The following is a 27,764-nucleotide window of genomic DNA, read 5'->3' as shown; positions in this document are numbered from 1 at the left end:
ACCCTCTCAGGAGAGAGGCAGTCACAGAATCCGAAGGGCAGGAAGATGAAGCCAGGGCTGCAAGCTTGGAGAGGGGTTTAGACATAAAGATGTCTAAACTTTTTAAATTAAATAATCAGACAGGAGCATGGACTGTTTTCATTTATGTGAACTGAGTCCACAGTGGAGTCCCTTCCCCCGCACCCAAGACCTAACAACTAGATTCTTAGGCTATTTCCTCACTCAGGAGGAGATGCTGAATTTGTTCAGTCACCATGAAAGAGGTGTCTATTACAGCCATCAGTCTTAGGCTAGTTAAAAAAAAAACAAACCCCAAACCCCACAGTGATGTAGTTCAGACAAACATTTAATGACAAAAAGTAAGACACTACTTAGTAGAGGCCCACATATTTCATTTCTGGGCTAGCTCTCTATACAAGTTTAAAGTCATAAGCATAACTTCTGGATCTCCACTTTTTATGTCAAGAGCTTGCAGGAAACAGTTCAATGCTTCCTGTAGTTTTCCATCATCCTTAAGTTTCTTCCCACTGTCTACCAGGGTACTGTAATCGCCTGCGGCAGGAGAGGAACTCAGACCAACCTCCTCTTTGGAGACACTTTCCTGGGTGAAGTAGTCTATCTGCTCACCTGACTGAAGCTCAGCATCACCAGTGGATTCCTCCTGAGAGGACTCTGTCTCATCTGCCTCAGACTGCTCAGAGGGCATACTGTCTAGATGGAAGGATTCTTCAGCTGTATCAAGTGTTTCTCCAGCAGGTTCTTCTTCTGGCTCAGCAGTTTCCCCACTACACTCCTCAGCTGCTTCTTCCACGAGGTCATCCTGCTCCTCATCACTGTCATCATCATCATACTCTTCATCAGTGGCTCCCATGATTTCTCCAATATCCTCAACCTCATCTAACACTTGGTTGATTAGAGATCGCCTGGAAGCAGTAGACCTGTTGCCACTGTTTGTTAGCTGGGGAGAAAAGATGGCTTTTGCTATATTTCTGTCACATTTAGGAGTGGATGCACTAATTCCTTCCAGAAAGTGATGCAGAGGGCTGCTCAAGGGAGAGGGCCTTTTTTCAGCCTGTTTTTCCTCCAAGATCATAACAGAACGGTCTTCATCCTCACTGTCTGAAACAATTCTTCTTAAGCTTTTCTTTCTATGGAAATGAAAGCTACCACTGCTTTCCTCTGATGCTTCGCTCCCTCGCGGGGAGTTATGTCGCTCTTCTTCAGCTGCGTGACTGGGTGTTCCACAGTTACCGTTTTCACTTAGCCACGTCTTTGTTGGAGATTTTTTTGTTGGAGATTTAGAAAAACTTTCTGCTTTTAGTTGGAAGCCCTTCTTTTCTGGGTGCTCCAGTGATCTTTCCCTATTTGAGGCATCTTGCCATCCCTCTTCAGACTCTTCCAAGACCAAATTGAAGTCAACTTGATCCTGGAGAGAAGGCACAGATGTATCCTCCAAGCTGTTTTCCAGCACATGGGACTTCTGGAGCCCAGCATGGATTTCTGGCATAACGCTTGGTAGACTTGGCACTGCGGCAGCCAAAGCTAGCTCAGGAACGTCATTCTGATCTGTCCCCAAGGCAGCATGAGGGCCGAGTACCCGATCTGACACTTCTGCATCTCTTAACCCTTTGGGATCATCAGCCATACCAGACTCATTAGAGGAATGCTGACGATGCCCAGACAAGCTGTTCCCTGCCTCAGTCAAGCTATCTGAATTTATGTGGGAGCACCGTTTCTCTTCAAGGCTCTGACTCTCTTTATCAAGTGGATGAAGTCCAGGGGATGATGGTATAATGCTTGATTCAAGATTTTTCTCGGAATCTTGCATATTGCGTTGTTTCACTGTCTTGCTGGTGTTAAGCAGCTCTATATCCATACTAGACACATCTTGCGCCGGTTTATCCTCATCCAAGTCCTCAATCATCAGACTTGTCATTTTGGAGCTGACATCAAGAACCTCCTTATCCTCTGTAAGATCAATAACTTTGTCATTTTCATCTTTATCAGCTACTGGCGGTGAAACAAAGTGATTTATGTTGTTCAACCCTGGAGACAACTTCTTTCGCTCGGAAACAAATTCTGGTCGTTTTTGCTGCATCTCTCCACAAGTGTTTCTGATCTCCTCCATCCTCTGGTCTCTAAGCTGAGACTCTAACTGAACTAGCTCGTGGGCTTTCTGTACCCTCTGTTGAATGTATTGATGGGCTTCTTCACTCTCAACTTGCTCCTCATGAGCTATTTCCCTTGTAAATATCAGGTCATGATCAGAAATGCCAAACATTTCCAGAGAGTGCAAATAAGCAATATGTTCATCCAGCTGCGGGTCAGTCTTTCTTTGGGTGGCATGCAAAGACTGCAGCTGGATCTGCGTTGCAGATGTTCGAGTATCTTCCAATGTGAAAAGCTCCCTTAGCTCCTGTTTGGAGAAATATCTAAACGGGTTCTTTTTGTCACCGGTAGTCTGTCTTATTAATGAATCCTTAAATACTTGTCGTCTGTATATCTTCTCTTCCACTGTACCACAGGTAATCAGTCTATAAATTACTACGTTCTCTTTTTGCCCAATCCTATAAGCTCTGTCTACAGCCTGAGCATCTGTAGCTGGATTCCAGCTGGGGTCAAAGATCACCACTCGGCTGGCTGCTGTTAAGGTTATGCCAACACCACCAACTTGCGTGGTGAGCAGGAAGACGGAGTAGTCCTTGTTGCTCTGAAAGGCATTAATGCGCTTCTCCCGCTCCGTTAGGTGGGTTACCGTTCCGTCAATACGCATGATCTTGAATTGCCTGCGAGACAAGACATGCTGTATGATATCCAGCATCTTCCTCGACTGCGAAAATACCAGGGTTCGGTGGCCCTCCTCTCGTAGCCTTTCTAGAAGTCCTACAAGGAACAGCATTTTCCCAGACTCCTGAATCACAGTCTCATCTGAGAGGTGATCTATTTTATTAGCACCCAGAAGCATACCTTCTTCACTCCTGTGATCCTGCTCAGCATACTCCTGTTCTTCCAAGCCCAGCTGGATACACGCTCGTGCTGACAGAAGCCTGGGGTGGTCACACAGCTTCTTCAAGACAGTCAGCTCAGCCAAAGGTGATCGGCTGGTCATCAGCACTTCTTTCACATGATCCAGGGAGAGAAAGTTCCTGTAGATTTCTTCCTGCACTGGTGCCAAGTACACCCACACAACAAAGTCATTTTTCCTAGTGAGAGATGGCATGACAGGAGCACTATTCTCACTTGGATCCTCAGGAAGAGGAGCATCTCCTTTGTCAGCCCAGTTGGTTTTGATATCTTGTTTGGTTCTTCTGAGGAAATACGGCTTTATAATTGTCATTAGGTTCTCAGATATCTTTAGCCCCAGTGCTTTCTCACCTAGAGTTGCATCCTTCTCCCTTGCCCTAGTAATAGGGTTCTCATATTCCATTCTAAAAGTTTTGGCCGTTCCCAAGAGAGAGCCTTGGCATGCAAAGTCAAACAAGGACCACATTTCCCGGAGGTTGTTCTGGACTGGGGTGCCCGTGAGGAGGAGGCGATGTTTTGCAGGGATCGCATATACGCACTTGGTCGTTTTGTTAGAAGGGCACTTGATTTTATGTGCTTCATCGAGAATGACATAGTCCCAGACAAACTCCTGATCATGGCTGCTGGCAAGCTGCTTCCAGTTGTTAATGAGCATCTGGTAGCTCGTAACGATGATGCCGTTCCTCCTCTGGACCCTCTCCAGGTTCCTGGTGCGCTCCGTCTTGCTGCTCCCGTGGAACTCCTTGACGCGCAGGCCGGGGGTCCAGCGAGCGAACTCCGCCAGCCAGCTGCTGACCAGGGTGGTGGGCATGATGAGCAGGACGTGCTGAATGAGCTCAGCATCGAACATACCCGAGAGAAAGGCGATCACCTGGATGGTCTTACCCAGGCCCATATCGTCCGCCAGAATGCCGCCGGGCCTGCCCTCCCGGTGCAGGCGGTACAGGAAGGCAACGCCTTCCCGCTGGTGCTGGAAGAGCTTCCCGTGCACCTCCCCGTAGATCAGCAGGCCGCTGCCGCACACGTCCACGAAGCCTTCCTCCTCCTCGTCCTGCTGCTCGGCCGCCGAGGCCAGCACCTCCTCCACCCGCTGGATGCGACCCCGCAGCTTCTCGCTGGGGCGGATGGCGGCCGCCAGCCGGAACAGCCGCAGGGCCTCCTCCAGCTCCCCGCCGCCCGCCGCCGCCTTCGCGTCGTTCACTAGCCTGCAAGAGCAACCGTGGGCACCGACCGCACCGGGACGGGTCGGGCCCGGCCCCGGGACACCCCGCGCCGCCATCCCCGGCCCCGGGACCTCCCGCGCCGCCACCCCAATGTGCCCCCGGGCCCTCGGCCCTCCGCCCCCGGGGCCGCCGCCCCCTGCCCCATCCCGTCCGCCCCGCTCACCTCCGGTACTGCTCCTCCTCCTCCTCCGCCGCCGCCGCCGCCGCCGCCGCCGCCGCCGCGGCCCCCCCCGGGGCTGCCATAGTGCCCGCGCTCCGGCTGCCGCCCCGCGCTTCAAACGCCCGCGTTTCCCATCCTGCCCCGCGCTCCTCCGTTGGATATGTAAATGACGGACGCCCTCAACCAGTCAGCGCTGCGGAGGGGCGGGGCATCGGAGCGAAGTGACAGCGCGGGGCGGGGCCGCGCCGCTCCGCCCGTACCTTGTCCTGGGAGTGGGGCGAGGGGTGGGGGGGAGCCGACACGGGACCCGCGTCCGCGCCCCCTCCGCACGCCACGCCGCGGGGGGCGACACCCCGGGACTGCCGCACCCACAGCCCCCTTCGCGGTCCCCCACGCCCTCGCGAGAACGCGCCCCCGCCGTTCCCATGGCCCCGCCCCCCGGGGCAGCCCCGCGCCCCGGGCGCACCGCCTCCCTGACAGAGCGGGTGGGGCAGTCCGCCCGCCGGCAGGGGGCAGCGCGGCGGGCGCCGGGCGCCGCTCTACGCCGCGCCGGTGACCAGCGCGGAGTCGCCGGGAGACGGAGGCGCCGCCATGGAGCCGCCCGCCGCGGCCTGTGGCCTCCTCGTATCCGCCGGGGCCTGCCCGGGAGTGGGGCGGGGTGCGGGGGGCCGGGGCCGGGCGGGCGGAGGGCACTCGGCGGCGGTTTCCTTAGCTGCGGCGCAGAGCGTGACCGGCACGGAGGTGCGGGCGGGGCGGCGGGAGCCGTGCGTGCTCAGCCTGGGCCGGCGGGGCGGCCGCTACGGGTGAGCGCCGGGCCGCGGCGGGGCGGGGGGCCGGGACAACGCGGTGCCGCGCCCGGGAGGCGGGAGGGCTGGGCCCCGGTTGCCGGCTGGGCGGTGTTACCGCTGCTGGGGCTTGGGGGGAGGGTCGGTTGTGCCAGTGAGTGGGGCCGGCGCCGCCGCCGGCGGGGCTGGAGAGGCCGGTTGCGGTGGTGAGTGGCGCCGGTGCCGCCGCCGCCGGGGCTGGGGGGCCGGGCTGTGCCGGTGAGCCGCGCCGGCGCCGCTGCCGGCGGGGCTGGGGGGCCGGGCTGTGCCGGTGGGCGGCGCCGGTGCCGCCGCCGGCGGGGCTGGGGGGCCGGGCTGTGCCGGTGAGCGGGGCCGGTGCCGCCGCCGGCGGGGCTCGGGGGTGCGGGCGCCTCGTCCTGCCGCGGCTCGTGTCTCAGGCCCGGTCGCCAGGCCCGGACCGAGGTGGCCGCGGCCGTCCTGGGAAGCGGCAGATCCCGTGAGCCGCGGAGCTGAGAGGGGTCGGGGACAGAGCGGGTCCTGGCGGCCGCCGCCCCCGCCGCGCTCCCGCTCGGCCCGGGAGGCGCCTCCCGCCGGCAGGAGAGGGCGACACGCCTCCCAGCCGTGCGTGGCCGCGGGGGGTCCCCGAGGAGCCGGAGCCCCCGCACGCTGAACCTGCCCTGAGCAGTGAAAGCGAACGGCGCTTGCTTTCTCACCCCGCGCCCGTGTGTTTGCGCCCGCGTCCCGGGCGGCTCTCGGCTTTTTCCCCTTCCTCGCCTCCTGTCCCAGTAGCACAGCGGCAGAAATCAGACATTGCGTTTCGCTGTAAATACGGCTCTTGTGACTAAATTAATGTCTGCGTATGGGGAGGGCATTGCTTCTGTGTTTTTACACGCCTTTTCTCTGTCTCCAGGATAGTTATCCATTCCCAGAAGAAAGAAAACTCTGTCCCGGAATACATTCCCATCAACAGCCGCTTTAAATGCGTACAAGGTACTGGCTCCCCTGCAGTGGCAGCAACCCACCGCTGTTTATTGGCAAAACCCGAATTTAGTGGGGTTTCTTGGCGTGCCTCTTGAGCACCCATGTAGATTGGATGCTTCCCCGTGAAACTAAAACTCGCGGTTTATGGAATCCTGCTTCTTCCTCATCCAAGTGGGTAGTCTTTCCACGTCAGCATGAGGTTGTGAGGAACTTGGCAGGTTCAGATGAGTGGCGGGCTTGGCGTTGTACAGAGCCAGCATGTTCACCTCGTCTGCAATGGCTGACATTGGGTGTCTGCTGATGTTTCTCTGTCTTATCCATAATGGCAAGAGCTGGGAGCTTTAGTGGGGTTCTTGCGTGTTTAGAGCAAAACTTCTGTAAGGTCTGGCAAGCTGCCAAGCCTGAAGAGCCACCCCTGGAATGGGAAAGAGCTCGAGGCCTTGTCTTGGAAGAACGTACACAGCGGTGTATGTCCCTGGGGCAGATCCTCGCTCAGGAATAAAAGCACCTTTCCCTGGATTAGTTTACACCCTTCTTCGTGACTCAGTGTGGTTCTTCCCATCACTTTTGCTGTGTAGAGACAAGCTCTGAGGTTCATTGTCAGGTTGGCCTTTCCCAAAGGAGCCACACTGGTGTGGCACAAACCACCCAGGTGCGTGAGAACTCTGAACAGTAGGAATCTCCCCTCTGACCTTTTGATTGTGGGAAGTGGCTGTCCAGATACGGCCATTCTTTCTGCCAGAGCCATTTTTAATAGTATAGGTGTAAATTAAAGGTATTTGTTCCTTTGTTAGGACTCTTTTGTGGCTAGTTGCAGGCAGCATGCTTTTTTTTTTTTGAGTGCTCTGTTACCGCAGCGTTCAGTGTTGACTCTCTTGATCCTGTTTTTCTCTTTTTCAGAGGCAGAAGAAACTCTACTGATTGATATAGCTACAAACAGTAAGTTTTATAACCGCAGTCACGTGGCTAAAGCTCCTTTCAGGAGACAGGCTGCCTGTTGGGCGCTGACATGAGCTTGTTTTACCTATCACTTCATAATCTTCTCTGTATTTTGTGTTTGTCTTCAAGCAGGGATTTCCTCTAATGTTGTTGTCCGGCTCTTTTACACAGTTGTCATGACAGACATGGTCTTAAATGCCCAGACTGAAGTATTGGCAACCGGTCAAGCTTTAACTTCTTAAATCTTTTCTCAAGGCCCTGCATTGTACTCTGAGCCATTCTCATCTCCCTTCCATTTCTTTGACCTGTACTTGATCTTTTTCAAGGTCAACAACACTCTGTCTAGTCACCAATTCTGCTTTCCCTTTCAAGAAGTTTTTGTTACTACTTTCAGAGCTCTGCGAGGTCACAGTAGGGAGAAGTGTTCCTAAACCCAGGAAAACATGACTGATGATACCCCAAGCAGGGGCAGGGGATCTCAGAAGTACAGGGAAACTAACTTAGGTGCAGATTTCAATCAGAAACAATAGGTGAAAGTTGTCTTTAATTGATGAGCCCACGGGGTGCCTGGAAAGCCTGCATCTCAGGGCATAGTATCTGTGAACGAGCCTTGACTGACTCTGTGAGTCTGTGTTTATGCCCGAAGCAGGCTGTAAGGTCCGGATACAAGGTGACGAGACAGCGGAGCGGCTCTTTGAAATCCCTGATGAGGAGCGTTGCTTAGGATTCCTTTCAGAAGTGCAGAGCATACAGGAAGGTAAGCAGAGCTACAGTTGTGTTTGTGAAATCCTCTGACTGCCAGCAGTTTCTGACAGGGCTGCTTGGTTTTTTTTACCAGCCCACCTGAAAGCATCTCCTCCTGAGCCTAAGGACTCAGCCATCTGGCATCAGGCGGAGAAGAACCTCCCGGGTCTATCGCAGGCCTCTTCAGGTACTGTCACCTTTGTGTGCTCTGTGGGCTGTACAGTGATGGGGCACTTGGGGATCGGGAGCTGTGTCTGACCCTGCGCTCAGCAGCCTGGCCTCTGCCCCGTTTCCTCGCTTCACGTCACCCTGCACAAAATACAACATCTCGGTCCTTGGATTCTCTTGCCCTGGACCATTCATTCCTCCTTGAGTGCTGTCTTCTGCCTAGTGCCTTGGTTTGTGTATGTTAAGCTCCCTCCTGCCCTAACTTGTGGTTAGTACCCCTTTCTCTCATTCCCTTAGTCGTTGGAGTCGAGATATTGCTATTATCATTTGCTTTTTCACTTTCTGCGGAGTTATATTTTTTTTCTTCTTGATCGGAGCTGTTTTAAACTGTTTCTCAGGGCATTGTGCTTGGGTTTTTTCATTATAGGAGTTCTGGGGTTTGAGGATGACTTCAACACCCTAAGCCTAGAAGAGAAAAGAAACATGCAAAACTACCAAACAGGATCTCGCCGGGAGCCCCCGCCTCCTCCTGTGCTTCAAAATAGGCAGTAAGTAACATGACGAACCTGTTCCCTTTTTTCCTTCTCTTCCTAGACAGCAGAATCGGTTTAATTCTGCTCTTGCTTCCTCCCTAGATTTCACCGAGAGAGAGAAGGTACCTCTAGAGACCAGCCGAAAGTGACAAACACTATGCGCAAAATGTTTTTGCCCAACACCCAGCTGGGACAAAGAGAAGGCCTCATCAAACATGTGCTTGCCAAGAGAGAGAAGGAATATGTCAACCTTCACAACTTCAGGTTAGGGCTGTGACTGAGGAACAGTGTGCATAGAGACAAAGCTGTTGAATCTCTTCTGTGAACTCACATCTAGCCCAGGTTTGAAATCTGACAGCTGCTGACATGTGGCCAGCTTGGGTGGCAAAATGAGGATTGGTGCAGGCTGGAAGTCAATAAGTGCCTGCAATGCAGCTTCTTCTGCATCTTTTCCCCTATATGTGTCAGATCTCTTGACTCTCAAGGAAGACTGAAGTGGTTGGGCAGAAAGAGGATAAAGACAGCAGTCCCGCTGCACTATCTTAGTGTTGCCCCATGTGACATGATGTTAGAAGAGCCAGATGTTCGCTGGCCTCAGGGAAATGTCTTTAATTTTTAGCATTCTGCAAAATCCCTGAGATGAGTGTCACTGAAAACGAGCCAAGCCTAGAAGAATTTTTGGTTACCCCATAGTTGGCATGGCCCTGCACGTGGATAGCTCACATGTTGTGTCTGCTCCCAGCCTGAGTGGTGCTGCGCCTGCACTGGAGAGACTGGGCTGATGCGGTTGTTACTGTGTTTTCTAACAGTTCAGCTGCTTTTGTGTTGTAGATTTTTTGTGGGAACGTGGAATGTGAACGGGCAGTCTCCAGACAGCAGCTTGGAACCCTGGCTGGTGTGCGACCCAGAGCCTCCAGACTTCTACTGCATCGGGTGAGTAGCAACGGCCTCGTATTTACTTACAGTGCTGGGTTCCTTGTTGCTCTGCTTGGACACTGCTCTATTTGTTTTAAGTTCCTGTCATGTTCTCAGAGGTTCCACAAAGGTGAGCTGTGTCTCAGAAGAGCTGTCTGAGGGGAAAGAGCCATTTGGATGAGGCCAAGTATCAGGTTAAACAAGGCTGCATGACCCAACAAAACAGATTTTCCTGAGGCATCCCCACAGCTCTCTGGTTGTCCTCCACCTGCTGTAATACTCCTCACAGAGGCGGTTGCTGGACTGTATTGCAGTAGCGTCTCAGAGGCGCTCTGGTGAAATTCTGCTGCTTTATTTAGCAAGTGGGGATAAGGAGCTTCTCTTCCAAGAAGAGCTGTTGCTAGAGGTTTCACATTGGGCCTTCCTGTAGAGAGAAGGTGATGTGTAGGAGAGGTGGGGTGTGCTAAGTTGGCTTGGTTCTTCAGGTTCCAGGAGCTGGACCTCAGCACAGAGGCTTTTTTCTACTTTGATTCTACAAGGGAGCAAATATGGCTGGCTGCTGTGGAGAAGTCCCTGCACCCTCAGGCTAAGTATAAGAAAGTGAGTTCTGTTCAGTGTTGTGGGGTCTTGTCGTGGAGTTGCCATGATCGGAAGGAAAAGAGAAATGGGCATCCCCTTTCCTCACCTGACCCAGAGCGATGGTGGGAGAAACGGAGGGTGTGTGCCTGGCACGTGCGTGCCTGTGGATGTGTCGCGTGTGCCAGATTACCTCTGGAGAGTCTATTTCTGCCCACAGTTGTGGGGGGATATTGTGGTTTGAAGTAGAAATGTATAGAGATGGAGATCAAAATAACTTCATAAAATGCAAGGTAGGTGTCAGGGAAGTAGTGTGTTCAATAGGATCATAGCAGCAGGTTGAAATTCTTTATCGCTTTTATCCCCTGACCTTTGTACTATAGAAACAAGGTGTGTCTTGAATGGGGAGATTAAATGAATAGCTTTTCCTCGAAGGAATGGGGTAATTTATGAGGTGAAATCTTCAGAGCCGCTGCCTTGGGACAGAAATCCTTCAGCTGTGGCAGCAGGACTTTATTCTGGCTGGCTTAGAGCAAGCCGTTGTCTTTTACCTCTGCTGTAGCAAACCGTTCTGCTGGAGGTACCAGCACTAAATACATTAAGGAGTTGCTCCTTCCTCCTTAGCCTGTGTGTTCACCATCACGCCCCTGTCCTGCTTGCTTTGAGCTGAGCCCAGTGGCATATGTCACGGGTAATCACAGCAGCAAAACAGAGCACTGTGCTGAGCTGAGACTCATCGAGAGGGAGCTGGGGGTCGTGACATGGACTGCAGCGAGGCTTGGGTTCCCGGCCCTTTTAGGTGAATTTCTCCCACCCTCATGAAAGGGAGAGAACAGGATATGGCTGCAGACGGCAGGGGGAAGTGACTGAACCCATAGATAAGACTAGCGGTTGCATGCAAATTCCGCTTCTGCAGAGTGGACTGAGTACTTGGGCTCTCCCAGTTGGATTCTCTGATTTCAGCTTCTTCCCTCGCTACGTAGACTTAATTCCAACACATCTTAATGTTTTTATGCCTCTAAAGTGAGTGTGTAGACTGTGCTCAAGAAGATTAGGTCTTGTCACTGGCTTTCAAAGTCGTGACCCCACTGGTTTGATGGTACAAGGAGGTCACGGACTGGGAAGTACATTGGCTTAGCATGTGTAAAATAATCAGCGGCAGACCTGAGATCCCTGCTGGGACAGTGTAAAAGTGTAGTGTAAAAGGCTGAGACTTCACGAACAGGCCTGCTACGTTAATAAGTTTATTTTACCTCTCAAGGAAGCCCTGTTTGTAGGGAAGCACCAGAGTGGGGAGTGTAGTGAGCTCAGCACAGCTGGTGGCTATTGGGGGAGGACAGGTTGTCCTCCAGAACCTGGCTTTGGGACAGGAGGTCTTTTGGGTAGTGTTGCAAGCAGGGATTGAGTACAAAACACCCTGAGGGCTCAGGGAGAGCCAGAGAAGCAGAACATCAGGTGGAGCAGGCAGATCAGAACTGCATTTCCACTACCTTTCTGGGAACTCAGGATCCCTTTTGTTTTTGCAGGTGAAAGTGGTCCGTCTAGTTGGGATGATGTTGCTCATATTTGCTAAGAAGGATCAGCTGAGCAATATCAGAGAGATCATGATGGAGACCGTGGGCACGGGAGTCATAGGAAAGATGGTGAGTCACCAAGGCCGATTGGTTGCTTCCGTGTATCGTGCAAGAAACAGCACCGTCTGGTTTGGTTCACCTGCCTGTGCTCTCCCCGCCTCCCTGGTGCCTCACCTGCCCTTCCCTAATGACCACCGGTGCCTGCTCTCCCCAGGGCAACAAGGGCGGTGTGGCCGTGAGGTTCGCGTTCCACAACACAACCTTCTGCATTGTCAATTCCCACCTCGCTGCTCATGTGGAGGACTTTGAGCGGAGAAATCAGGATTATAAGGATATCTGTGCTCGGATGTGTTTTGTTTCCCCTGATGATAGTCTACCTCAGCTCAACATCATGAAACACGAGTAAGTTTATTTTGCTCTTTTCCCTTTTGAATTGGTGTCAAATAATCCAAACCAAGTCAGAATCACAGCAGCAGGAGATTTTGTGCGGATAAGTTTTCTGGGTTAATAATTTAACTGAAAAATGCCATGGCCTCTGGTGTGCTAGAGCTCCTGCAGTCAACCTGCGTGGTCACCTTCTCGCTGCGGTGACTAGTGCAACCTGTCTCTAACGGCCCCTTCCGTGCATGTTGTGTATAGCACATCCATTTCAGCAGGTTCCCGAGTCAGTGACTGAACGTTACAGGGCTTGAAGAACGTGAGGGGTTTTTTTTTTGTGATGGGAGCTGGGAGTATGAGCAGGGCATTAAAAGGGGCAGCAGGATGGGCAGAGGCGATGCTGTTTAGGATTTTTTGAGCAACAAGTGCTTACAGTACTGTTCCAGCTTCTTTTTGAAGGGACTGGATGATACACAGGCAATACTTGATTTTTTTGAAAAATTATTATTTTTAATTACATGAGGTGATATATAAAATTATAAAATAATATAAAATAATGAGGTGACAGTGGTGCTGAATAATCCAAATCAAACTCAGTCGTGTACAACCTGATACACATGATTAATACTTCTGTAGTTAATATTTAAACCATTTAAGAACTGAAAATAAAATGCAGGGTGGATTAGTACAGAAAAAACTTAAAATATTAGATTATCCTTGATAATCTACTAATTGAAATTTTGGGGTTTGACTATAAACAGGAGGAGCTTTGATACTAGAGAAGGGTTTAGGTCTTAATCTTGAAATGAGACCTTTATGGAGTAAAGAGCAAATACCACCAGAGTTCCTTTAGCCGCTGGTAGCGAGAAGGCTGTAGGTCTGTGTGAAAGCCCAGAGAGGCGCAGAGCAAGAGCGGATGCTGCTGAGGAGTGGCTGATGGGTGAACTGGGACAATAACATTCTGGAGGTCATAAACTCAACAGGAACCCAAGTCTGCTTTTGCCAGTTCTGTGTCCGTAGCCCTTGCTAGGTAGGTGATACAGTCAGGGCCTCATCTGGCTGAAAGAAAGGCAGCGGGAAACGAACTGGTAAAACCATGGTCTCACGCAGGGTATGAGCACGCAGGTACAAGCGCAGCGGCCCGCCTAACTGGTTGACAAGCAGGCTCTGCCTGACGAGCTCTATCATTGCCCTTTCTGTAGACAAGAAGAGCCTGAATCCTCATGATTTTGTGTAGCTTGAGAGGTTTTGAAGCTTGGTGAGATACATTGGTTTCACTTCATTGGAGAGCTGGTGGTGGTCTTGGGCTTTTTTCGGACTGAGGCAGACTCAGGTGTCTCCTGTTAAACTGTCTTCAGTCCCATGTGGGATTCCAAAGGAGATGGATGTAGTACTGAGGTATCTGCTGCCACTAGAAATTTCTGCTGTCAGACTCGATCTTTCATGTTTCCTTTTGTCTTCCATGTTTCTCAACCTTTACCACCAGTAGCCAACCATCTACTCTCCTATGCCCCTTCTTCCTCGCGTGGCCTGCGGCACTAACTATGGGCCCTTCTTCTCCATGTTTGTCTTTGTTTTCAGTGTTGTCATCTGGCTAGGAGACTTGAACTACAGGCTTTGTCTCCCTGATGCCAGTGAGGTGAAAAGTCTTATCAGTAAGAATGAGCTTCAGAAATTGCTGACATACGACCAGGTCAGTGAACTCCGCTTACATTTGCTCTGGGTGTCTTGGTGACATCGACCCCCGAAACAAAAACAGGGTGTACATTGTACTGGGGTTAACCGGGTGACTCGGGCGATTACCGTAGAAGCGTCTTTGCATGTCATTGGAAGAGGTTCTCTCTTACATACAAATTATGAGCTAGAACATCAGAATTTGCGACAGCAACAAAAGCTGCTGTAATCAGTGTTCTGGAAGAGGTATTGATTTGGAGACCAGCGCCTGTAGCCAAGGCGCTCTGCTCAGACGGTTTGACCTAAATTCTGCGCCGTGGTCGTCCCCGCTCAGCGTTTCTTTGCAGCACTCTGAAAACTGAGACAGCACCAGATGCGCCTTTAAGATGAAAGATTGTGCCTGTGAAACATGAGAGAAATAGTGTAATATCATCTCTGACACACAATCTAACAGTGAATCTGATTGATTCTGTTCTGCGGCTCATTTCTGCTGTACTGCAGAGCTTCATACAGAAAACAGCTGTAGATTAGATTTTTGTGAGGAAAACAACTAGGAAAAATTTCAGAAGAGTAAATGAGAAAAGGGAAGTAGAGTCAGGTTGTCAGCCAAGCGCACTCCTGGAGGGTTTGGCTAAAATGATTGGCAGTGAAATATTAATGATGGTGATACTTAAGCCTAAAAACTAGTGAAAGCATTTAGCACAAGTGAAGCAATTAATATTTCCTGAACTATTATTCTATGCTGTCTGCACGGTCTGGTAGGCAGCGCTGTGCCAATTTGCGTTCAGTCTGTTTAGAAAACATTCCACTGACGTGTTGAGTTTTTACCTTTGTTAAAGGTATAAGGTCTGAGAGGCAGTTTGGGGGATGTCTGGTGAATCCCATGGCCAGAGGTTGCAACTGCTCTGCGTATAGATCTGCTCTCTGGCACTCTGCTCTGTGTGTGTTTGGGGTGGGTGGGTTGGTTGGTTGGTGTTGGGGTTTTTTTTTTTGTTAATTTTCTAAAAGTGTTCTTTTTCTGCTTTAGCTGAATATTCAGCGTACTCAGAAGAAAGCATTTGCAGATTTCACCGAGGGAGAGATTAAATTCATCCCCACCTATAAATATGACTCTAAAACAGATCGCTGGGACTCCAGGTAAATCAGCTGCCAATGGACATATTTATCTAGGACGTAAAAAGCATTTCCTCACAAAACTTGATTTCCTGCTTCCTAGAGCTGGAAATCCCTCTCAGTGTTATGGTGATGGCTGGAGTGCACAGACAAGTTTGTACTCCTTTGTTGCCCCTACTTTCTGAAATAAGCAGACCCTGCATACGTTGACCAGGCACGTGCCTTAAACCTCAGTTGCTGCTGATGCCACTTGACGAAGGCGGGTAAAGCGTGAACTCGCAGGTGGCCCTGCACTGGAGGCGTTTTTCAGCTACCAGGGACAGACAAGTGGTATAAAAGAAATTAAAGAGATACGGAAACACTCTCTCTGAGTCATCCTGTCCCCTGACTCGCACACCCGCAGGGGTTCCTGCTTGCTGCTCACTGCTTGGTGCCTCCCACAGACACTTATGCATCTGCTGCAGAAGCTTGCTCTAAATGGAGAAACTCCCAGGAAGGAGGTTCAAACCATATAGCACTGGGATTTTACTCTGCCTGTGTTTATGAATCAGCACAGCAGTTAATCTGGAGAAGAACAACCCAGGATTCAGACTCCATAACATAATAGTAGTATCTGAGTAGACTTTCCACAGTGGAAACAATAAGTGATGGATCAGACTGTAGTGGGCAGAAAGATCTGGCAGCAAAAGAAATTAGTGCAGCTTGGGTCACAGTACACATGGCTTCAGGCTGTGGAAACAGTCTGGTTTGAGGTTATTTTGTTTCCTGATGCTGGAAAGGACAGGAATTTTAGCTACTGTATAGGGAAAGGGGAAGAAAGCGGAAGAAATAATGTAGTATTCAAGTTGAGGGAAGTGACAGGAGTTCATCCCATCACTGCTGATGCAGTCGTTGACGGTGGGGGTGGAGGGAGCTGCCTGGCTGGGAAGAACAACAGCTTGGGCGGCTTATTAGGATCGTTGGATTTCCCTGGTAACCTGTTTTTCTTTGTAGTGGAAAGTGCCGTGTGCCAGCGTGGTGTGATCGAATCCTTTGGAGAGGAGGGAACATAAATCAGCTCCGGTATTGCAGTCATATGGACCTGAAGACCAGCGACCACAAGCCAGTCAGCGCGCTTTTCTGCATTGGGGTAACTTTTTTATACGTCGGACCACAGAGTTGTCATGCATTGCTTCGGGAGGTGGTGTTAGAGTCAAAGGCACCTCTGCTAATGCTGTTGCAGGAGGACAGAGTACGTGAAAATTAGTTGTCTCCGCTGTGTAGGTGTGCTGCTGCTGGGCAGCTGAGCCAGCCTCTGCTCAGCAAACACCTCGGGCGCTGTGTTTTTCGCGTGCAGTGTGGCGTAGCTGCGTAGCACAGGGACAATGTCATGCCACAGTAGTGCAGGTGGTCGCCTGAGCAGGTGTGGTCAGGTAGTAAATAGAAAGGCATTCCCATTGACTGCTTTAATGGTGCTGCTTAGCTTCTGGGGTATGACCCATGATACCTAGTACTGGAATGGGTGAGCTGCTGTTTTCTCTCCTCCACAAGGAGACAGCAGAAACCTGTAAGTAGTTGTGCCGGCTGTTGCAATGTGCCTCTGATATGTTAAGAGAGTATGGCACTGTTTCACATCTGAATTTCTTTGGAGGTGAATGGCTAGCAGCGGATTTGGGTTTCCTAGCTTACCAAATAGGGACAGTCCATCTCCATTTTTTGCTATCTCTTGCTCCCTAGGCAGCTCACGTCTCCTTAAAGGAGAACCTTTCTCCTCCTCCCCTGGAGAATCATGAGTAATGCCATGGGATGCCAATGCTGTCCCACAGCGACCGCCCCCAGTAATGTCCCAGTAGTGTCATCAGTGGCCAGAAAGACGCTAGTAACATCTGTAGGGGGAAAATACGTGTAAAGTTGCATATGCAGCTCAGAGGTGCACCCAAGCGTGCAAATACTCTCAGTCTTTCAGCTGCACATAGCAAGTGCTTAGAGAAATATTTCACTTCTGCAGTTTACTCATGATCAAGAGAGTTCCTGTGAGGCTGGTCAGAAACTTTGCTGAGTGTTTTCTGATCTTCCACAGGTAAAGCTTGTGGATGAGCAGAAGTATCGGAAGGTGTTTGAAGACATCGTTCGTCTAATGGACAGAATGGAGAATGACTTCCTTCCTTCGCTGGAGCTAAGCAGGAGAGAAGTGAGGATGAAACCTGAATCACTGTCCACTTCCCAAACACAGCAACCTTAGAAGTGTTAGAACTACTTTTAAAGACTTCCATTCAGTAAACTGGATTCTAGGAAGCTGAACTTTATCTGTTATCTTATGATCAGACATTGGATTAGAAGGGACATCTTGTCTCGGCTTCTTGGCAGGTCTTCTGTTAGGAGTTCTGCATTGTGTGGGCACCTCTCAGTCGTGGGTTGCCACTGCAGAGTCTGGGTGCCTAGCTGCGTGTCCCATCGTGGCCACAAACGTGATTTGTGTTTTCTCTTTGCAGTTTGAGTTTGAGAATGTGAAGTTCCGTCAGCTGCAGAAGCAGAAGTTCAAGATCACCAATAACGGGCAGGTCACCTGTCACTTCTCCTTCATCCCAAAGCTCAACGATAGCCACTACTGTAAGCCATGGCTTCGGGCTGAGCCTTGTGAAGGTTACTTGGAGCCAGGTGAGTTCTACCACGGTTTCTACAGCGTGTGCTGGTGTAGACTGCCACCCCATCTCCGTTCAGTCTTTCCTGTGTCTCACCTTTCTTGCCCTCGTCCTTGTCTGTTTGTCTTCTCAGTTTTGTGGCCTTTGTTGCTGCCACTGTATGTTTGTCCTTGTCATCCCTTTTGGAGAGTGTCTTTGTGTTCTTGAGAGCTCCTGTCTGTTGCAGGTGAGAGCATGGACATCTCCCTGGATGTGTATGTCAGTAAGGACTCGGTAACCCTTCTGAACTCTGGCGAGGATAAAATTGAGGATATTCTTGTCCTTCACTTGGACAGAGGGAAGGACTATTTCCTTACCATCAGTGGGACCTACCTGCCCAGCTGCTTTGGCACCTCCCTGGAGGCCTTATGCCGAATGAGACGACCGATACGAGAAGTTCCAGTCACCAAACTCATTGACCTGGTGAGTAGCAGTGTTCTGGAGCAGCTTTCTTAGCAGGGAGAGAGCATATCCCTTCTGTTTGCTCCTAAAAGCAGGAGTAGTGGCCTTCAGCTTGGGTCAGCTGTGCGGGCTCTGAGCTGATTTACTTTTTCCAGAGCTTGGGTGCTCTTTTATTATTTCCCTCCACCACAACCAATGGCTTTTGACAGCCTGTGCTTCATCCCCTATTTCTGAGTAGGCTCAATATATTGTTTGGTGGGACAAAAAGAGTGATCCCAGCACCCTGTGTTTTGTGTTACTGCCCTGGTGGTGCTGGGTGGCACCGGTGTGTCGCAAGAGGTATGGTTGAAATGCTCTGCTCCGAGGTGCCTATGCTGCTTCTGCAGTGACGAGGGCTCCAGGAGCCTTTTCCTTCTGGACACTTGTGGCATTCGTACTGCTCAGGGTAAGGAGCAGGCAGAAGCAGGAGGATCGAAGAACGGACTTCGGTGCTGTTAGGTGTACTGGTGAGTACAACTCAGCAAACGGCCAGTCTCACAGCCTCTCTGGCCAGTTCCTCTCACACCAACCGCAGTGAGCAACGTCTTCTGCGGTGCAGAGATAACTGTTCCTCTCCCCAAGCTTCACTGGCCCCTAGCGTCAATATTCATCCTTCTGAAGCCACTTGCGTGTGCGTGAGGGAGTCCAGTTGTGCCTTTGTCACCTTTTATCTTTGTAGTATCTCATGGCTGTTCCTGAGATTAAGCCCCATTTTGGGGATCTTAATTCTTGTTTTCGGCCTGCATTCATTCCTCTCTTGTGATGGCCTTTCCTGGCCTTGCTTCAGTGAGGTTTAGCTGTTCCTGAGTTTTAGTCTATTTACCCATTCTTGTTTAGCCAGAAAAGGCATTTCTTCTTTGGTGACCTGAAAGATTAACCCAGTTCTTTTCGTTTCTGTGCCATGTGATACCTTTCCTCTCTTCTCATGTCTTGCAGTCTCATCCTTACGTGCATTTTTTTTGTCCAGTGAGCTGCTGCTTTTTCCACATCTGTATGTTTGACAGCTTCTTTTCCCATTTGCTTACATTTTCTTCTCTTCCCTTCAGCAGTTGCACCGTGCCTCTTGCTGCCTCTTCCAGTTCCCACCTTTTGTTGTAGGTGTCTACTTTTCTCACAGGCCCGATGTACAGAAAGGCCATTTTTATACCAGAATTTTGATTTTTGTAATCACAGGATCAAGCTAAGCAGAATCCAAGAGGGAAGATGCAGTGTTTGCCTCCTCAAGTCAAGCAGCTGATCGAGGCCTCGGGCTCCTCATACTTTTCAGGGTTTGACTGAAAGTCTGTCTCATTGTAGAAACATGTTGAACTTGATCTGGAGTGTCTCATCAGTCTTGGTGGCTTTTCCACCTGCTTTTTCCTGCCCAGTGCTCAGCACTGACTTCTTGCTTGATAGATAGGAACTCGGGCCTAGACTCCTAGCTTCTGCCCTCACAGGCACACAATATTACTTTTCTAAGTGTACTTTAGGTGACTTCTGCTTCCTTTACCTATAGGTTTCATTCTTCTGTTATTCAGTGAAACATACGGAAGTGCAGGAAGCAAAAAAATCAGAGAAGAGCCCCCTGTCCCAGAATCTGCAGCAAAGAACCAGTCTCGTGTGTCAGTGAGGTCAGTGTGACTCCAGTACTTCAGTCGGAAAGTGTTAAGCAAGCTCAAGGAATACGAAGTGTAACGGCCCAAAGCAAAATTTAGTCACTTAGGTTATAAAGCTGCCGTCATGTTAGAGCTATTTTAGGTTCGTGGGTTTTGATCATACTTGTGAGCTAAAAAAGCTCTTGGAGACGGGACGAGCTGAGCACTTTATGCAAGGGAGAGTGGTGCAGGTGCTGACTGTTCTGAAGCCCAGAAGCATTTTGGTCCAGACACGTGTATTTAGCTGGTGTTTAGACAGATGTGTGCGAGGAAGGCAGCGTGTTCGTGTATTGAGAACCATTTTCCCTCCTGCACTTACGTAGTGTTAGGGCTTGTCATTCACTGAGCAGTTTTCTCAGCCTGGCTGGACTGTATCTATGGTCTTCAGCCGAGGGAGCCCTGGAGAATGCAGGTCAGTAAGGGTCTGAGAGGCAGTTTGATGCAGGATAGCAAAGGGTAGGTGGGAGCTTGTTTGGGAGTGGCTCTCCTAGGGAGAAGCTGCTGACACTTGAGCATCTCGCCTTTGGGATTTCAGTGTTAGTGTCTCATCCTATTTTTTCTTGGGATCCTACTGTGGGCTTTAAAAAGCCTCTTGAAGAATCTTTGTCAGGAGCAGGTTGGTCTCACGGAGCTAACTGCTGAACAGTACAGGAAGAGAGGTGAAGAGCAGGGCACGCAGTCAGGTAGGTGGTAGTGAGACTGTTGAGATGACTCACACAGTTATGAAAGCAGCCTCTCTCCTGTGCAGCATGGCTATCTGGCGTCCCAAACCTGTGACTGCGGTCCCTCCCCCTGTGCCTTGGAAGAAGAACGTGTGCCAGTTTGTTTGGAGCAAGCTGTTCTCTGCAAGAGGCCGATCTGTTGTGGCTGTGCTAAAACTCAGCGAGCCTCCAAAGGAAGCAGGCACTGCAGAAGTCGCAGGGGAGCCGAGATGCTGCCCCCTCCCAGGTGTGCCCTGTGCCGTGGCGGCCGCAGCTATGTTTCCAGCTCAGTCCTTGAATACGTTTCGGTTGCTCCCACCCTGAAAGGTCAATCTGGCATAACTCAGCTGGGGCAACCTGCTTCTGCTTCCTCCTGCGGACTCCACTAAACAGTGTCTTACGCTGCCAGCCTGCACCGCACTGGTAAATGGATGCTGTGTTTCAGGATCACCGGAGGGATTGGACGTGCAGCCTGGAGGGGGCTTTGGCATGCTCCTCCTTGCAGCGTGTTAATGCTATTAGGCAGAGATAGGCGAGCAGCCTGGGGTTTTGAGCACAAACACTCATTTCCCTGACTATACGCAAAGCTGCTTATGGGGCCTGTTAGCTCCACAGCTGCCACACGCTCAGAAATACAGATTTAGCCTAGTGAATGTTTTATCTATGGCCTGGTCACAAGGGCAGATGGCTGAAATAATACAGGGGTATTTATTTCTGACCGGGAAGATTCAAGAAGGGGAACTTCTTCCTGGTGGACACTTCTCATCTGCCTGTGGCCTGACTACTTGCTAGGTAGTGAACAGTGGTGCTGCAAGACCCCTTTGAGGAGTTTGTAGAAATCCTGACAAGGTTGTGCATCATGTGAGCAGGATTTTTGCTAATGGGCAGGCAAATCTCTCACCGGAGGTTTAACTTTGGCCATGTCAGCAAAACGTGTGAAGGACCTGGCCTTCAGTGGGTTCTTGTAATGCAAATTAGATTTCTGCTTAATCTGAGAGTGCATTCTCTCTCTTAACCATACTTTTTCCTCTTCTCTCTTTCCCACTGCTCTCAGGGAGAAGACAGCTTCTTAGAAAAGGTAATGCAAGCAATTGCTGGGGAAGTCTGCTTCTCAATGACTTGTTTGTGAAGAATGAGGGTTTTCCCCTTGTTTTCTGCTGAAGAGGGAAGGGGAGGTGGGTGCAGAGGGAGCACTTGTTCCAGCAAAGCCTCTTAGCACAGCTGTGGGCTAGATGAGAACATGTAGGAGCACAAAGTGACCCCGTAGCCAAGATGGGCCAGCCCAACTGAGCTGCTTAAAGCTCACCAAATTTGCTTTGAGGAAGGAAAAAATACCCTCTTGATCCTAACAGCAATGACGGATATTTCCAGAAAAGATTAGCAACCTTTGGCATCTCTGAATTAGCTTTAACCACGTGCGTAAGGTGGGGTTCACCATAGCACCCTCTTCAGACAAGTGGAGAGAGGGCTGAAGCAGAAGCCTTTTGCTCTTTCCATCTTGATGTGTCCTTACGGAGGCTGCGGAAGGGCCTCGCATGGGAGGCCCTCATAGCCACAGGTGCCTGAGCAGGATCGCTGCTTTACTTGGCACTTGTGCTCTGCGCTGGAGGCCAAGCGAGTCAAATCTGTCGTTCGAGGAGCAAGTGGGAGATGCCGGTGTGTGCGTGGCAGCATTGTTGCCGCTCTCCCTGCACCAGCTCGGGTGTTCGGTAACTTGTTTGAGCTGGCTCTGTGCGGGCTGACTGGGCTGGGTGACTTGTCCCTCTCCAGGCTGTGACAGAGTAAAACGAGAGGGAATGGGTGTCCCCTCCCCAAGACGGGATTGAACTCGGGTGTTGAACCAGATAAAGCTCCCAGGCTCCTTCCTAGCAGCGGGGAAGGGAGGAGTTTGCTGCCCGTCTCCTGGGAACATCGTTTTGCAGAGCATCTTCCCGCGGAGCGAGCACGGACGTGCCTTGCCTTCCTCGCACACGGCAGGAGAGGGCGCTCGGTGCCTGGCCAATGCTCAAGGAAAACCGAAGGCCCAGCACTGCCGCCTCCTCCTCGTCAGCCCTGAGGAGCCCCGAGCCTTATCCTCCGCTCTAAGCAACAGGGGTCTCCTGCCTGGGGGTCTCCGCAGCCCTCCAGGTCATGCCAAGGGCATCCTGGCAGAGTCGAGTGCCCTCAGCTCCTGTGCTGTGATGCCCTGGCGTGGGGGGTTTCTGTTGAAGAGCCCTTAGTTCTCAAAGAGGGTTCACAGCTCTCACCGTTTCCCTCTTAGAGGGAAGTTGTAATGCGCTTGCCTAACGCGCTGCTTCCGAGCCTTCCCCGTGCGCTTGGGTGAGCGCGGCAGGCGTGTAGCCATGAGCCAGCACCTGCTAGCTGGGTAAAATCTAGCGGTGTGCGGGGCAAAGCAAAGCTATGCCATGCTGTATGGCAAGCGTGGCTACTGCCCGTGCTGGCGGGGCTTGTGCCAGCCTGAGGCGCCTCTGGGTACACTGGGGGAAGCCGAACCCAGCCCCAGCTGGCTGTGAGTGATCGTGTGTGCTGCAGAGGGATGGCGATCACAGTTGTCGTGTAAGCTGACAGCTGAAACAAAGTGCTTTGCGCTTGGCTTGCGGTGCTCTTCTCTGCTGGTGTCCTTGGGTTGTGTTCCTGCTTGTGCTGGTCTCTTCTGGGGGCTTCTGCTGAATGTGCTTCGGGAGACCTGTCCATGGCTTCCTCCCTGGGAGCGCAAGCGATCATAAAATGCAAGTAAAATCCAGCAAAAAACACACTGATCCCATTAAAGATTGGTGTGATGGAGATTTCTGAGCAGTTGAGCTTGTCAGCTGTTTTCCATGAGTAAGCGGGAAAACGTGACTATGGTGTCAGGGTAGTCTGTTCGGCAGAGACCTTTTCTAGGAAAATGAGGAAAGAAACTTTAGAAATCTGGATTGTTTGAGAGCCCAGAGGACAGAGGAAGTCAGGGCATGCAGGAGTTGGGAAAGGCATGTCGTTGGCTCTGCATCCAGAGATCAGCTGGGTGAGTGGGGTGCAGTGGCTGGATATAACCTAAAATGTGGGAGCTAATGCAGCAGAAGGACTCGCTCCAGTCCCTTGGGGTGGGAGCTGTGATTTGGACAGGCCGTCTTGGCCGGCCAGAGACCCATCCTGGGGGAGCTGGTGTGGCTGGGGGGAGCCCTCTGGGGTGCGGCGGAGGCTCTGGTGCGGTTTCACGGTGGGCCAGGCAGGTTGTTCTGTGGGGCGGCAGGAGGGAGTGGAGCTGGGACCTGCGGAGCGATGGCTCTGTGCTGGGAAAGCAAGGAAGGGCCAGATGAGTCCTGGGTCCTGCTTCTTTCCCCCTCCAGGCTTTCTTTACCAAGGCCCTTCCAGCGGGACTGAGGTTTCCCTGAAACCTTGTGTGCTCTTTGCCACCAGGAGAAATCGGTTCTGCAGATGGGCTCCCTGGACAGCGAGGATGGAAGTGAGGCGCCGCTGCAGGTACCGAAGGAGATCTGGCTCTTGGTGGACCACTTGTTCAAGCATGCCTGCCACCAGGTGAGGGAAGGGGCCTCTGGAGAGCTTGGTGACCTGATTCATCGGTGGCAGCTGGAGATCACCTCCAGTTTGGTATTTGTAGGGCAGGGCTTTTCCCCTGTGCCTGAGGCACTGGCTGGGCAGACCAGCGTTCACCCTGCTGTCACCATGTGCCTCGGCCTTTGTGAGGAAGGTGACTTTGTCCATCCATGTGCTGTTTTTGGCAGGAGGACCTGTTCCAGACTCCAGGCATGCAAGAAGAGTTGGAGCAGATCATCGACTGCCTGGACACCAGTATCCCCGAGACAATCCGTATCCTTGCTGCGCCTGACTTTCCCAGGAGCCTGCTGGACCTCAGCTCTGCTGGAAGAGCTCACTCTCAGGAGAGCTTGTCTGTGACCTTTAGCTGGCAGGGTCCCTGCTGGGGGGCTGGCTCCTCTCTGTCCCCCCAGAGATAACCTCTCTTGAAGCTGAACATATGCTGGCTAAAGCAGCCACGGGGCCAGAGCTCTGGAAGCTTCTGCAAGGCTGTGCCAAGCACAAGAGCTGAAGAGGGTGGACGCTGGGGAGTGTGATCCGTACAGGGGGCTAATGGAACAGAGGACTTCTGTGGGGCTAGAGGGTGGGCAAACGCAGTGCAGGGTGGATGGAACAGCATTTTCCATGGATGGGGGAAAATAGAGGAAAAGGAGGGCGGCTTTGGTGTCGGGGAGCAGTTCAGCAGGCAGAGAACTTGTAAGACCTGCAAGGAGGAAGCAGAGACTTGGCAGCTGGGAAGGAGGAGAGGCGGGGAGCAGGCTGGGGAGGGAGGTGGTCCATCTGCTCGGCATGCCCCTTGATTCCCACCGGTCCAGCGGGCAGTAACCACTCTGTGGCTGAAGCACTCCTCATCTTCCTGGAGGCTCTTCCAGAGCCGGTGATCTGCTACGAGCTGTATCAGCGGTGCCTCGACTGCGCGCACAACAGCCGGCTGTGCCAACAGGTGCGGTGCTGCCTCTGTCTCCGTCTGCCTGCTGCGGGCTCGGGGCAGCTCTCCCTGCTGCTGTGAGCTCTGCCTTGGTCCCGGGGCTTGCTGGGTCCTGCTCCCTTCCCATGAGCTGGCGAGGGGCTTTGGGAGCAGGCACTTGGAGGTTCTTTGCAGTGGGCAGGATGACCTGGGTGCTCTGGCAGTGCTTTCCTGTCCCACATCGGGCCTGCAGTCTCACAGCAGTCCTGGTGGCTTCCAAAGAGAGACCCCAAGTGTGCCCTGCGTCACCCTGAGCGCATGGGGAAGAGCAGCCCCAGGGAGTGGAAGAGCCTCTGCTGGTCTTAAGGGCTTAAGCGCCTGCTCAGAGCTGCGGTTCCTGTGCCTCCTTTAAGGACTATGACTGAGTGGCTCTTAAAAATAGCTGGTGGGGCAGCAAGCAAGGCTAAGCATGTTCTTGGGCAGAGGAAGAAGTTTTGGGGCACGGTTTCAATACTGGCATCAGGAAGCCTCTTGTCCTAGTCCTCATGTTGCTGCTGTGCAGCCAGAGGGGTGAGAGCTGGGATCTGACTGCAAATGAGTGGGAAGCAGCCCAGGGCAGTGGTGGTTTTTGCCTGGTTATCCTAGAGGCAGTGTTACCAGGAGCCAAAGCCCATGAGTGCCATCAGCGCTAGGCTACAGCTGGAGGCTTGTTGCTTGCTTTCTGGGCCTGTGGCTCACGCCAGCAGTCACACAGTGGCCTCAAGGGAGCAGAAGGGGGAAGGTTCCCTGTTGAGTCGAGAGCACCACAGTGTGCCCAGGCTGCAGCGATGTGAGCTCAGGGAGCTTCCTGCCTCTGTTTTCTTCGCAGGCGATTTTTCGGCTGCCTCGTTGCCATCGCAGCGTGTTTCAGTACCTAATGTTGTTCCTCCGAGAGCTGCTCAAATACTCAGAAGAGAACAATGTCAGTGTCACCATGATCGGTAAGCGTGTCATTTCTCTGCTCCGCTCCTGCTGCCCTCACTGAAACATAACCCCTTCCTGGTGCCGTTCAAGGTCTCAGTTCCTGACCAATAAGTAATTTTGCCTGCCTCTGCAGCCGCCTTGTTCTCCAGCCTCCTCCTGCGCCCTCCACCCAATCTGATGGCTAAGCAGACTCAGCAGGACCGCCAGCGTGCCATCAACTTCCTCTACAGCTTCCTGCTTGCCGGGGATGAGGAGTGATTCCTGCCCGTGTGCCAAAGCTGAGACCCGTGCCGCCAGCCTACGCTGAGGCCGGGCCCCTGACAGCTCCAGAAGGGTAAAAGGCTCTAAGCTACTCCAAGTGCCGTGTTTACAGTTGGAAGGGACGTGTTCCCCTCTCCTTCCCGCTGCTGTACCCTATGCTGCAGAGGACCTGCACGCTCATTGCACTGCCATCCGTGACAGGAGCCTCCTGCTTTCTCCCTGGGAGCTGGGTGGATCTGTTGATACCCAAGCACTGTGCCAGCAGCCCGATGGTTCCGTGGCAGTGTCACCAGTTCCCCGAGTCATGCTTCTCTCTCCTTTTCACCCCCATCTCCCTGGAGCTATTTGGGGAAGAGTAGAGACTGCCGGTGCTCTTGGAGGGCCGTGGCGCGGCTGGCTGGTGCTCAGCCTGCACGCTGTGTCCCTGCAGCGGCGAGGCATGCGTGCTGGTGGGTACTGACTGCTCTGGTGAGAGCCCTGGGCTCTGCAGGCTGGTGCTGGGCGCGTGTCACCCGCGGCCACGCGGCAGGCCAAGCCGCCTCTGATGCCCCATCACTGTGCTATGAAAGCTGGACCGTGGCTGTCACAGGAGGTTACCTGGGCGTTTGGCCTCTTCCCTTCAGCAGGGCGTTCTTCTCTCTCCTCCCTCCTGGGGTGGTCTGTGCACTCCCTGCCTTCTGCCACTGTCACCTGGGCCCTGCTCTCCTCTCTCCCTTCCCCTGTGCCCCAGCTTCCTTCTGGGACACGGGACGGCGGGTGGCTTGGAGGGGCCCAGGTCAGGTAGGGCAGTGGGCTGCGCTCGGCTTCTCGAGGGGTGTCCCCTCGAGGGGTGTGTGGCAGGAGCAGGATGCAGCTCCTCCCTCCCAGCCCGCATGCAGAGCCGCGGGAGTCGGGCCGGCGCTGGGTGACCGGGGTGGCGATGGGTGCTGTCCTTCCCCCCCCTCCCCAAGGCGCTACCGGAGGGTGCAGGCTGGGGGGAAAATGAGCCAGAAATCCACCTCAAGGCGCAGAGGAGGGGCTGAGGGGGTGTTGTGCTGAGGGGGGGGCCCCCACAGTGCCAGGATCACACGCAGGTGGGGAGGGGACACCCCTGGGGGCTGGCAACCGATGGGTGCAAGAGGGAGGCCTGTCCCACTGAAACACTAAGCAGAGTCCTGCCTGCTGGGGCCGGGGGCTGTGTGGCCTCGGCTGAGGGAGGCCACTGCCAGAGCCGTGGGGTGGGGAGACTGCAGTTCCAGAGCCCCTGCCAGTGCCTGTGCTCCACCCGCGGGTGTCTGGGGGGCACCGTGGTCCCCTTGTGCTGCCTGAACTGCTGGGGGCTCCGCTACCTTGTGGCTCTTTATTGTTTTCTTTAAAATTTTTAAATTACATAATTTATTGGGAAACTGTTCGTTCCAAATAAACCTCCGTTGTGCAAGGTTTTGCAGGGCTGCGCCGGGTGCTCGCACCGAGCCTGCCGTCCCTCACGTAGCTCCGCGCCGCGCGGCCTGGGGGTGGCTGCGGCTGGGCCGCAGCGTCCCCGTGATGCAGAGCTGCGGCTCGGCTCCGCCGTCATCCCCGCCCGGGGCTCCGGGGCTCTGTCTGGGGGCCTGGAGCCTTCCAAAGGCAGCTGAATCCTGCCTCGGGCTCTCCCGCCACTCTGGCAGCATGCCGGGCAGAGCCAGGGGACAGCGGCAGGGGCTCCTGTTCCCCTGGTTCCTGCTGGTTTGGCTCCTGCTGCTGGGCAGCAGCTTGCAGGCTCCTGACGTGCAGCCCAGCGCCGGGGCTGGCACAGCGGGGGAGCCGGCACGGAGCAGGGCCTGGGGAGGGCTGGTGCCAGCCCTGGCAGGGGGATTTTGCAGGCCCACGCAGCGATGCCCGTGGAGCCCAGGTC

General features: G+C 52.8%; 2 protein-coding genes across 7 annotated transcripts; one reads left to right on the top strand and one right to left on the bottom strand.

Annotated features, from left to right (window-relative positions):
* Positions 1 to 328: 328 nt before the first annotated feature.
* Positions 329 to 4,248, bottom strand: ERCC6L (ERCC excision repair 6 like, spindle assembly checkpoint helicase). Its single transcript, XM_075106429.1, has one exon. It carries the CDS (start codon positions 3,917 to 3,919, stop codon positions 392 to 394), a length of 3,528 nt encoding a protein of 1,175 aa, XP_074962530.1. The 5' UTR covers positions 3,920 to 4,248; the 3' UTR covers positions 329 to 391.
* A 480-nt stretch (positions 4,249 to 4,728) lies between these two features.
* OCRL (OCRL inositol polyphosphate-5-phosphatase) lies at positions 4,729 to 27,308 on the top strand. 6 transcript variants are annotated; one of them, XR_012662624.1, is made up of 26 exons: positions 4,740 to 5,031; positions 5,131 to 5,210; positions 6,103 to 6,182; positions 7,074 to 7,112; positions 7,759 to 7,869; positions 7,951 to 8,043; positions 8,452 to 8,572; positions 8,660 to 8,821; positions 9,389 to 9,490; positions 9,958 to 10,072; positions 11,575 to 11,691; positions 11,837 to 12,024; positions 13,582 to 13,693; positions 14,702 to 14,811; positions 15,781 to 15,916; positions 16,847 to 16,957; positions 17,259 to 17,424; positions 17,635 to 17,870; positions 19,384 to 19,498; positions 20,271 to 20,470; positions 21,278 to 21,301; positions 23,623 to 23,742; positions 23,949 to 24,033; positions 24,576 to 24,703; positions 25,536 to 25,647; positions 25,764 to 27,308. XR_012662624.1 is itself a non-coding variant. In XM_075106439.1 (24 exons), the coding sequence occupies exons 1-24, from the start codon at positions 4,999 to 5,001 to the stop codon at positions 25,886 to 25,888; spliced, it is 2,703 nt and encodes a 900-aa protein (XP_074962540.1). In that variant the 5' UTR covers positions 4,759 to 4,998; the 3' UTR covers positions 25,889 to 27,308. The 6 variants fall into 6 exon arrangements, 3 of the variants coding, with proteins under 3 accessions (XP_074962540.1, XP_074962539.1, XP_074962541.1); XR_012662623.1 differs by lacking the exon at positions 19,384 to 19,498 and having other exon boundaries at positions 4,735 to 5,031; XM_075106439.1 differs by lacking the exons at positions 19,384 to 19,498; positions 20,271 to 20,470 and having other exon boundaries at positions 4,759 to 5,031; positions 7,762 to 7,869.
* The last annotated feature ends 456 nt before the right edge of the window (positions 27,309 to 27,764 follow it).

Source organism: Phalacrocorax aristotelis, chromosome 11 (assembly GCF_949628215.1).
Source record: "Phalacrocorax aristotelis chromosome 11, bGulAri2.1, whole genome shotgun sequence".
In the NCBI taxonomy this organism is placed as follows: domain Eukaryota; kingdom Metazoa; phylum Chordata; class Aves; order Suliformes; family Phalacrocoracidae; genus Phalacrocorax; species Phalacrocorax aristotelis.
The sequence above is the reverse complement of the archived record's forward strand: the minus strand, read 5'-3'. Positions and strand labels throughout refer to the sequence as shown.